General features: G+C 38.9%; 1 protein-coding gene across 1 annotated transcript in view; it reads left to right on the top strand.

The window, feature by feature from the left end:
* The first annotated feature begins 203 nt into the window (after window positions 1-203).
* nup210 (nucleoporin 210) overlaps window positions 204-11801 on the top strand; it is a 37481-nt gene continuing 25883 nt past the window's right edge. The window contains 12 exon segments of the mRNA XM_084720744.1: window positions 204-829; window positions 1884-2023; window positions 4718-4849; window positions 5478-5574; window positions 6912-7062; window positions 7455-7587; window positions 7820-7978; window positions 8415-8483; window positions 8586-8692; window positions 9353-9493; window positions 9631-9768; window positions 9960-10115. Of these exon segments, the coding sequence (XP_084576870.1) occupies window positions 669-829; window positions 1884-2023; window positions 4718-4849; window positions 5478-5574; window positions 6912-7062; window positions 7455-7587; window positions 7820-7978; window positions 8415-8483; window positions 8586-8692; window positions 9353-9493; window positions 9631-9768; window positions 9960-10115 (1584 nt within the window). The 5' untranslated portion in view covers window positions 204-668.

Below are 11801 nucleotides of genomic sequence, written 5' to 3'. Positions count from 1 at the left end.
TGCCTTTGTCTGAGTCTAAGGTTTCCAGGAAGTTGCCCACTTTGGTAATCTAGGCTTGCAAGTGATTAAAATAAATTCAATTCAATTCAGCGCAACTGCTGGAAAAAAACAAAACAAAAACAAACTGTCCCTTTAAGAAACAGCGTCATGCCCCCCCGTTGCCCGCCCTCGTGAATGACGTTTCCCCACTCCCGGCATGCACACTGGAAGTCGAATTATTGCTAATGGCGGGTATTTCTACAAAATATGCTTATTGTAAGCTATCATTTGCTAACTGTAAACATTAACATGAAACCGGAGATTTCACATTAACAGTCGCTGTGTTTCGAAGCAACTTTGAGGATAAAAAAAAGCGAAGCGGCGTGAATTAGAGGACTGTGGGACATATTAAGTGTTATCATGTGGCTGCTGTCCGTTAATTACTGACACAAACAGAAACCGAGCAGGAAGACAGTAGCGTGTGTTTGAGTTAAGAAGTAGCTTCAGTAGCGATGTTAGTTCACCCGGACGTCTGTCTCAGAGCCAAAACTTCCAAACTACTGCACAAACAGCTAACTTAATGGGACGGAGGAAGTTTAGCTAACAGTTAGTACAGGAACTCAGCTTAGTTCATTCATTCTGTCGGTGGTTTCGCTGTCAATAAATCCGAACAATCTCATGAAGCGGAAATGGTTTCCGTCAAGTTATCAGTGTTGGGTTTTCTACTATTAATAACCGTGATTCAAGTCAACGGTTCCTCGAAACTAAATATTCCCAAAGTGTTGCTACCACTTGCTAGAAGTACAAAGATTAACTTCACGCTGGAAACTACCGAAGGCTGCTACAGATGGTGAGTAGAAAGACATGTCAGTGTCATATTTCATGGGGCATTTCAGGCCACATGGACAAGTACACTGTACTGTAGTCAGGTCAGGGTAATGTGGGGGGTCAGAAAAAACACTTTGAAGTTAATATGGATTATTTAAGCTATCTTTGTTAGCTTTTCTTGTATTCACTTTCTTTTGACACGCTATGTTTTATTTAATTTTGTTACACAATGAAATGCAGCCTTTTACATTCATATAACATACAATAAAACTCCACACACAAAACAAAAAAGGAAAAAATAACAAACTCCAAACAAGAAAGCTCCTGCTGTTATAACAAATGGTTGTGTATACAAAATAAATCATATGAATTGCAGTCAATGCGAAATATAATACACACGCAGAAGAAAAAATCTACAAAGTCTGAAACTGCATTGTCCACAGAAATTTGTTATTAACTTGATCATGTTAAGTCAAAATCCCTTTCCTAAGCTTTAGGTTATCCTAATGAAAGTCTTGCTAACATCTGTATTACCTATTGAGTAATGCTTGGTCTGTGAATATTTTTCCATAACAGTGAGATACATTTTTTGGCGCAAAGTAAGCTGAGGTCTATAAATGCTCACTCATTTTTGCTATAATTATGTTTCTTTGGATATAAACCCAACAGAAATGGGGTTAGGGTCCAGTAAAACTTGTTTTTAAATAATCTTCCCAGAATGTTTAAATCTGTCTGCATTGCCAAATAAAATGAAACAATGGTGCTCTAGTTTCCATACATTTTGTGCCTATGTCTGGTATGTTTTATATCAGTTTTATGTCCCTGGTGTTACATATGTCCTTATTAACCATACAGTATTATTTTAAGGTGTTAATTTATAGAATACCAGCACAAGATGCTTTTTATTCACTTTTTAATCCATCCAAGTTTACAGAAAAGCTATGAATTCACCTCAAGTATAGAAATGTTACCCCATCTCAAATCCTTCTCTGATGAACATAAGCTCTATGTGATAAATCTAGAAGTATACTGCTAACATACTTTGTTCATGTATATAACCTGTTTTTTTCTTCCAGGTCTTCCACCAGACCAGAGGTAGCAAGCATCCAGGCTGTGGATGAAGAGACCAGCAGAGGCTGCTCCCGGCGAGCTGTTCTCCAGGCTCTCTCTACCCAGCCCTCCAGACTGACCAGTATCATTCTAGCTGAAGACGTTGGTAAATATGTGAATACTATATTAATCATTAAAAAAATTAAAGCACGTTGGGCATATTGTTCCAGTGATGTGATAGGAAACTGGACAGAGGTATGTTACAGAGATGTCTATATAAGAAGAGAAAGACAAAACTGCTTCATATAGCATTTTTTAGCTTTGCTGCTGCTGAACTTCTTTCTCCTGCATACAAACTATAAAAGGTCACAGGCTTTTCAAATCACGTAGACTTACCATCCCAATGTTCTTTGAAGTTTTGTCTTTTAACACAGGAGAAGTTTTTCAAAATATGTAACAAGCTGTTTGATTATTGGGAATTCAGTACATCCATATTTAGACCTGACTTGAGATACTCCTTGATTTCAGTTTCTGCCATAACCATTGGCGGTGTCTATCCTCTGTTTCAAATGCAAAAAAAAGTCACCCTCAGGGTCTCCCCTGGTGACAGGTCCAGGTGGCAATAGTTTTTGTACTGGTGGAAATATGGTAAAATTGTAAAAGTAAAGAGTAAGGGATTGCTTATTTAAAAACCTAACTAACTACTAGAATTACAAAACTAATATGTTGCATTACTCATTGCAACAAAAAAATAATATGATTACTCTGAGTTACTTTGTCACCTGTTATTTCCAGCACTGTTAATCAAGAATAAGTAAACAAAAGTAGCCCATTCATGCATTTGTCCTATGATTCAGCAGGAAATTAATTTTTGTGATGAAGAGGAAGAGCTATTGTAGGAAAATTATTATTTTTCTTTTCATTTACACATACAGAGACCAATACACACACATGCACAAACAGAACCTAAAGATGTGCATTAATTGTGGAGATGTGTCAGAGAAATGAGGCTGTTGCATAGTACAAGCTATTAAGTAGTTACTGGTTTGGTACCGTGTTCAAGGGCACCGTGGCAGGGCCCAGTGTGCAAGGATGTTATTAAAAATCCTGGAAATTAATCTCCTGAAAACAAAGGAACCACTGAAATGTGTTCTGTTAGCTGTTCAGATAGTCTTAGTTCAAAATGCTGGTGATATAGCTATTTTTATAGAACATAAAAATGTGCTCTATTACCTCCAGAGTAGCAAATCCACTGAACATTCAGTCATTCTGTTGCCCAACACTTTTTTTTTTATTCTTCCTTCCTTGCTGTTGTGAAATGCTGTATATCATCTGTTGCCTGCAGCACGGTTGACCAGTCATGAGCAACTAGCAGTTGTAGACATTTGCTTTGTAATCAGAAAAATCAGACTCACTGGCCCAAACACATAAATCTTAATTGCTTCTTTTAAACAAAAACAAAAGTAAGACAGTAATCTTTTCACAGTCACTAGCTTTGAATGTGGCCTAACTTGCTCCAGCTCGCTTAGGTTTACCAGAGCATAATCTGATATAATCTATCGCTCATATAACAGTCCATTTATTTCAGCAGACCAGAAAAGCCACGTAATTTGACTGGGATGATAACTGTAGAACATTTTGCCAGGAGCAGAGGATGAATTTGAGCAGTGGGAACCTCTTAAAATGATCACGTCAGTTTGAGTTGAATCGATCACTTATCATTTTTCTTTATTTCTCATGAAGATTGTCATCTAATTGACATTTGTTTATTTATTGCATTAATATAAAGTAATGAAACAGACAGTTTTGCTATTTTTCACTCACAAAGGGCCTACTCAAGGGGGCATTACATGATCAGGCATTATCACTTGGCAAGGGTGGCTTCTTGGAAAGGGTGCTTTCCCTGAGCACATTTGTTTTCTGTCTCCATCACTACCAGACTGTTTTCATCACTACATGAGGTAGTCTGAGGAACATCAAGTTTCAGGTTTCACTGCTGCATCTTGTTGGCTCATTTATGGCAGTTTGTCATAAGGTTTGGGGAAACCAACTTTTCATTGAGAGGAAATTACTTTCTTTTCCCCATCATGGTTTCAATGTGCATGCAGCACCAGCCTTTCAGGTAGACAGCTAGAAGCAGATGGGTTACCACAAGGCAAAATATCATGGGAGTAAATAAAAACTGTAGTTTTAAAATGAACAGTTTTTTTCATATGTTGTCATGTATTAAAAGTTTCCAGAGGTCAGTTAATACATAAGCATTTATACTATTGTTAGTTATTAGCTAAAATTATAAATAAGATTGTCTTGCAGTGCTACCAGGTGGGAACACTGCATTGAAGCATATCTGACTGCAGCACGCAGATCAGCTGTTTGCAGACATCAAGTGTCACCATTAGTGAAAATTATGGGGGGACCTGGGGGCAGACTTTAATTCCTGGGAAAAAAAGTGTGAATCAATTTATTGCATTGTTAATTAAAAATAGTTGGAGGGCAACCTGACACCCTATTAAGGGCCAGATTTGGCCCTCTTGTGAGTGGACTGTGTAGTTACTTTAAACAAATAATTTACCCTGAACTGCATTTGTATATGAATGTTTCTGTCCCACACTTTTTGATCCATATAAGTAATTTATCACTGTAACTGTGAGTATTGTAGGCAGTTTCATATGATAAAGTAAGTGTTTCAGTCAGGAGATATAGTTCTCTGCTTTGTGCCTCAACAAGAATTTCTGCTCTGCCTTTCTGAATTATTGCCCCTTTAAACCACTTATGCCTAACCTTTTCCTGATATGGTGAAAGTAAAACACTGTGCAGTATGTACTGTGTATATATGATCTTTTGTCTCCTCTGTTTGCAGTTACGGGACAGGTATTGCGCTGTGACGCTATTGTCGACATCATCAGTGAGATCCAGATAGTGTCGACCACCAGAGAGCTACATCTGGAGGACTCACCACTGGCACTCAGAATTCACGCACTGGACTCCGAAGGTGACACATACTGGTTTATCATAGTGATACTCTTTATAGGCTACTGGTGTTGTTGATGACTGAATATCCCCTTGAGACTTACAGCACTAATTCTACTCCATTCTCCTGTTGTATTGAGTCCATGCCATCTTGTTGTTTTGCTCATCTAAAGACTTCTCAGAATAATGACTGAGCGGACTCCAGACAGGGGTTTCTTTCCCCTCAGGCTGCCACTGTGAGGTGGCTGTTTGTTCTGTTCGACTGGTTCCATTTAGGGCAGACACACTTAGTTTAATGAGCTGTAGCTACAGCCTGATTCTTTCTGATGATGACTCTAGGGCCTTGCATTTTGTTTTTATTTGCTTTGGTTTAGAAGTGCATTTTAGATTCCTCAGATGGAATAGATTGCAAAAGGATGAAAAGCATATTGGTTTTGTTTTAGCTAATTCGACCACCAAGAGCCATCAGAAAATTGTGCTCTGTATCCGTTATACATTCAAGAATAGTGACCTCAACCTTAAAACACAAAGTGATAGGTCTTTGCAAATATTCTCTGTTCCTCACAAAATCTCACATGCCTGTTTGTTTGGATTCAAAGTTCATGATTTAAAGAAATAAGGTCTGACTCTTGTCCTTTTTTATGTTGCAGGAAATACCTTCAGCACCCTCTCAGGTCTAGTGTTTGACTGGACCTTAGTGAAAGATGTAGATGTGAATGGATTCTCCGACTCTTACAATTCATTACGGTAGGCTGCCCTGTGTTAATACCATTCCATTCATCTTTTTTTTGACGGCCATTGTGGCCATTAATATTCCAGAATTCTGCCCATATAGAATAACTATCGAACATCAGAGGACTGGAGACAGTTCGTTCATTTGTGGTCAGCCATGTTAAAGTCTGTGTAAAGAATAAAGGAAGTGTTTCTGCTTAACACGTTATTACATGGTTGAACATAGTGGCTGCAAACATGTGAAAACACTTAGAACTATGTGGTACTGAATGCTGGAGTTAGACTGGCAACGTGTAGGTCATCACTTTTGTGTTCAGGAGTTTTTGGCTTGGTGACATGCCAGAGCCATGGTTCCCCAACACCGCATAATCCCCATGAACTGACACACAAATGACGTTGCCTCCCCCTCCCTAATTGTCAGTTACAAACGTAACTTAAATGACACTCTCAGTCCAAATCAGCTGTCACTATCCTCCAGCCCAGGTGGCTCAAACATGCCTGAACATGTCCAATAAAAGCTGCTTGACTGACTGTCCATGTTTCAGGTCATATTGGTGTTTGACACTGAGACAGTGGTGCAGACACGCCCCCAGCGTTTCAGAGCAGAAACACTGGGGGCGTGAAGGAAATACTCACGCTATCGCTGCATAAAAGCAGATGCATTGTTTTGCCTACCCCAACTGACCCTTTACTGGTTCTGAGACCTTATCATTTTTAGTGTTGTGAAAAAAAATATCTCCTGCGACCAGTTGACAACTTTTTGGAAGTAGTCGATGATTCCTAAAATGTAGCAGCTCTGAATGCCCTACTGGATGCATGTTTTAAATGACCACAGTTTCCTCACTTGGAAATGGTGAACTTCAGCAGCACTACACCTATGATGTCAACTTCATTTGTTTGTCAGTTCCTTACCCAAACACGTAGGGGATGTGATCATACATAACAAAGCAAAGGTTAAATGCTTTTAAATCCCCCACCATTCCTTTAAGTACTTGGACACACTTGCCACTTAATATCATTTTTGCAAGTCAGTTCTTAATTCAGCTTTATGTGCAGCATGCAGCAAACGTCAGTATTAGGTAGATAATAATCAAAAATAATTCACTTTATATGGTCATTTGACGTCTTGGCCGTTGATATTTTAATAACCCTGGTTAATACTCCGGTCAAACTCCACTCAGCAGTCTTTTTTTTCCCCAGAAAATCTGATGGTTTTGTCAAAATAGTCTAATGTTTGTATTTTAACTCTTAAATTCCTCTTTCTCTGAAAAATTATTGAGGGCAGATGCAAAGGGTCACACTGAGTTAAGTCTCAAATATATTTTCTAATCTGTCTCTTTTCTCTCCTCAAGGGTACTTAAATTCTCTGAGTCCACATACACACCCCCTGGGTACATCTCTGAAATGGAGCGTGTTGGGAAACAAGGAGATATTATTTTGGTGTCGGGACTGAAAACAGGACATGCCAAGTTGAAGGCTAAAATACAAGAGCCATTGTATAAGGTAAGCTATTAAGTGATACAGAAAGGTTTTTTCGGTGTTGTCACCTGCACAGAGTTGAAATATTCCACTTTATAGTTTCAGTCATAGACAGCCTGAAGGTTTTTCTGCTCTATTTTTAATAGAAAAGGGGGGAATCAGAAGAGTTGAAGTTGTTCTGGTTAAATTGTGCCCTCTCTGTGATAGCTCATCTCCTGAGATGCTTCATAAAAATAGCAAAAGATTACATAATAGTTCTTTCTGCCTTATAAATTATGTCACACTAATAGTAACAGTGAAGTTCTATTTGAGTCTGTTTATTCTCCGTTTTTGAACACTGCAGCCAGTTTATGCTAGTTTGAAAAGGCGGGAACCTGAAGCTTTGTTGTTCTGTAACTATGGTTTCTTTACCACAGGATGTGGGTGCAGCAGAGGTGAGGTTGCTGATTTTAGAGAACATCATGCTGAGTCCCGCACACGATGTCTACTTACTGGCGGGAACTTCCATCCGGTACAAAGTCCTGAAGATAAGACAGGGCACAATCACAGGTCTGGTTTAGTTACTGTACTGTTTTTAAAGCTGCATTTAGCAAACTCTCAACTCATAACTTCACAGCTTCAGCTTGACACTTGCAATATGAATAAAAATGTAGTTTAAGCAGTCATGTCACTCATTGTGACCAGATGAGTGGAGCAGCTGTGCAAGTTTTACAGTTTTAAATCCATCTTAGTGCGGAAATACCAGCTCTTAAGCTAATTTGTTTGTGTTTTGTGTGTTCAGAGCTCTCCATGCCTTGTGATCAGTATGAACTGCACCTTCAGAACAGTGTGGTTGGCCCTAATGGAAACCCAGACGTAGCTGTGGCCAGTCTGGATCAAAGCACCTCCACAGTTACAGCAGTGCAACTGGGACACATCAATGTGGTGCTGGATCACAAGAGTATCCTTCTGACTAATTGTGCTTACTCTCTGTAGCAGTTCCTCATTTACATAACATTTTGTACATAGTTTTACAATAATTTTATCATATTTTCTTGTCAATTTTATATTTGTGTGTATTGACTTGCAGTTCTTGCTTTTTATCTTTCTTAATATTTTTCTTCTTAATATGTTTATTGTTATGCACCAAAACACCAAAGCAAAGTCCTGATGGTAGAATGTCATTTGCGTTGCTGTAACTTCTTAAGCTGATAATATAAAGTCTTGGTATTAATGTTAACTGCAGTGACGTGTTAAGTGTTTTTATCTGTGAGCAGAGACTCTGATTAAAATACTTAACCATTTTGTACATTTAGCAAAAATCAAGCGAATAAGTTTACAGTTGTCATTCTAAGAGAGTGTGCTCGGCTTAATTTTCCTTAGCAGCATCTACGTAGGCCTTCGAATGCAAGGAGTGTCTCGCCTACCCAACAGCACCCTGTATGTGGTCGAACCAGGCTACTTAGGTCTGTTTCTTGCTCTTACCATTGAAAACATAATGAGAAGTGTTTCATAGACACAGTCCTTAAAAATATAGCTAACCTCTGTTTTCTCTGTCATTTGTTTAGCTTTTAAAATTCATCCAGGGGAGAGCTGGATTCTTGAAACAGGCAGAGTGTATGATATCCTCATTGAAGTATTTGATAAATCCGGCCACAAAATTTACCTCTCTGATGTAAGTATGCTTCAGTACAATCACTATGTTCATGTTTTAAAGAATTTAATTTTACATCTCCGCTTAAATGCTGTATCTGTTGCCAGCAAACGTGATGGTAATTGTGAAAGTCAGATGAGTTTTCTTCTAAAATAAATTCTGAACTCACCCCGTGACCATTGTTGATAAGATCAAATATCTCACATTTCATTATTTGTAAAGAACACAAGCTCTGCTGTAGCTATGTAAACAACAAAACAGTTTTTGTTGCTTGTTTTTTACACAAGTATTTTTAAATTTGTTCTGCTTTACTTGCTTGGCTTTATTAGTCGTGATAACGGGCCTACATTCCTATAATTTGAAAAGGATTTTCCTTGTTGATGTAGAATGGAAAATTTGACAAGAGCTTTGGTCATGTTTAATCAGATGCAGCCTGAAAACACATCTGAGAGACATTACAGAGGAGATTTAGTGCACATTGAGCTTTCCCGCGCTGGCCTATGAGTTTTATTAGCCAATATTTCAAACCAGTGATGAGAAAATTGTCACCATTCAAGTATGAATAAATCAAATTCTTGACACACAACATTAAAAAATAACTTCAGTATGTGCAGCCTTCAGTTTTGGTCATACAAACACACTGGTTTGTAAATCTTTGTGTGGTTTTTTGTGATTTTTCAGAATGTCCGTATTGACACTGTCTTCCCTGTGGAGTACTTTGAAGTCCAGCACTCTTCTTTGAATGGATCACATCATCGTGTCAAAGCGCTCAAAGAAGGCCTGACTCTCATTGATGCTACCCTAAGTGCTGTTGTGGATGAAGTGAGTTTAATTGCAGCTGTGACCCTAATGAGCGTATATTTCAGCTGGAGTATTATTATTGTATTAACCTTCTGCCCTTTTCATCCACTTTAGTAAAGAGAGCTTGATCATTTCCTTTGGCTTCTGTTCTGTTTCAGGCTGGAAACGTCCATCCACTTGCCAACCCAGTCCACAATGAGCAGGATGTAGAAATCTATAACCCCATCGTTCTTAGTCCCAGTATTCTCACATTTCCATGGCAGCCCAAGGTTGGAGCTTATCAGTACACAATAAAGGTAATTAGTCCTTTCCAGAATACAAACTTGGTGCTTGAATGGCTTGTTAATCTGTCATACGAGTTCGTATGAGACGAGAGGTGTTCGTACCAATTACACTTTGCCATAAAACTGTAATATTTTTGTCATTTAACTACTGAGAGGTGTCATTCTTGTTTGTGATGACTCCTGTTCTCTGGTGCCTGCGACAGGCGACAGGAGGGAGTGGAAATTTCAGCTGGTCTTCCTCCAACACAGCTGTTGCCACAGTTACTGTGAAAGGAGTGATGACAACAGTCAGCGACATTGGCGTCAGCATAGTTTATGCTTATGATCTGCGCAACCCACTGCACTTTGGCCAGATGAAGGTAAGCTGACCTTTTAAAACAACACACTCATTAAATATTCATATGGAGGTTAAGCCACAAATGATAATCCTGATTACCATACAGTAATATTCGTCACATTATTTTTCTTTGGGTAAAATGTTAATGTGAAAGTGGCAGCACATAATGTCATACTGCCACTCCTCCTTCACACAATCCACTAATAAGTAATTCAGATTACACTTGAAGAGAAGGTAATCAGATTCAAGTGATTACCACAAAGATAGGTCAAAGGAATTTAAGGAGATTAAGATGTTTGACCTCTACCCTGTAGTGCAGTTCAGCCATCTAGTTTGTTTTAGGATGTGTGCCAGGTTTTGGAGACATTATCTGTAAAGATTTCTTCCCTCTCTGTCAAGGTCTCTTTACGGGAATCATGACCCACTTACTCAAGAGGATCCACAAACTTTGTTTTGAGCAGTATTATGTAGGAACTGCTTCCTGTATGCCATTGAAGGAAAGTAGTTCCTGCTAATCCTGCATGGTGCAGTTTTGCACATCTGTAACTGCAAAGTGCCAGAACCGACTCGTTGCCCAGAATTATCTCCAAGTCAAATCCAGACCCGTCCGTAACCATATAATTCCCACGATCGACCTACACACGTGATAAAACACACATACAGTCACTCACTTGTGTCCTCAACTGGCGCAGCACCTCTGCTCCTGTAGCTGTTAATGTGTCGCCTCAGAATTGACGTGCCTAGCTTGTGGCTATCAAAAGCGAATACTTTTTGGCACTTTTTACAAGCAGCAGAGCCACCGACAACTTTATTCTCACTGTCTCTGATCACATCAAATTTGTCCCAAACCCCTGACCTGGCCTTTGACGAGGTATCATCATGCAATTTGGTGCTCTCCACTGGCTAGTTTTGCTTTTATGTCATCCATTTTGGCCAGCAGCTGCCCTAAATCACTCTCAGACATCCCATCCCATCCCATTGTTTGGCAGGATGTGGGGTCAAAGGTTGTAATTTATGTCTTGGGGTTGCACAATGAAATCCTGGCAGCTGATTTGACTTGATTAGCAGATTTAAATGTAAAAAATACTGCTTAAGCATTTTAATTTCTGATTTCTCCAGGTGAAAAACACATATTGTATGTGTTATATTATTGTGTTCACCCACTGTCTGGCTGCATTTACTTCATTTTTACCCGTTTCCATATCGGTGAATTTATATAGATGTTTTTTTACCCATTACACAACTTTCCCGTTGGTTATCCGGTGAATACCCGACCCAGTGCACGACTCTATTTTGAGCAGCACAAGCTGAGTGCTGTCTAGTTCTATATTAACTGAGAGAAGGCAGACATTTCTGCAGCCTATATCTCCAAATCTCAGAAACTCACACCAAAACAAACTAGATGAATAAATTGCACTACAGGTAAGATGACAAATATTTGTTTTTGATTTTTGGTTGAACTGTCCAGGTGTGCCAGTTGTTGTGGACCTTGTGTCTTTATTTTAAGAGCAAAAAAAACCCAAAAAACTCAATCAGCTTCTTAATATGAGGAATAAGTGGTTTCCTGCCAAGAGAGATGGTTTTGCCTGAGAGATTTGTTTGTGCTGCTTTAATTTGTGCTCTTCTTGCTGGGTTAATGTGGTCAGGTCTCTATTGGAAAATATGTCACATGTACTCCCATGCACCAATCAGTAATACCAATATTTAA

Source organism: Lutjanus erythropterus, chromosome 6 (assembly GCF_056507025.1).
Source record: "Lutjanus erythropterus isolate fLutEry1 chromosome 6, fLutEry1.hap2, whole genome shotgun sequence".
In the NCBI taxonomy this organism is placed as follows: domain Eukaryota; kingdom Metazoa; phylum Chordata; class Actinopteri; order Lutjaniformes; family Lutjanidae; genus Lutjanus; species Lutjanus erythropterus.
This window is presented reverse-complemented; position numbering and strand designations above follow the sequence as displayed.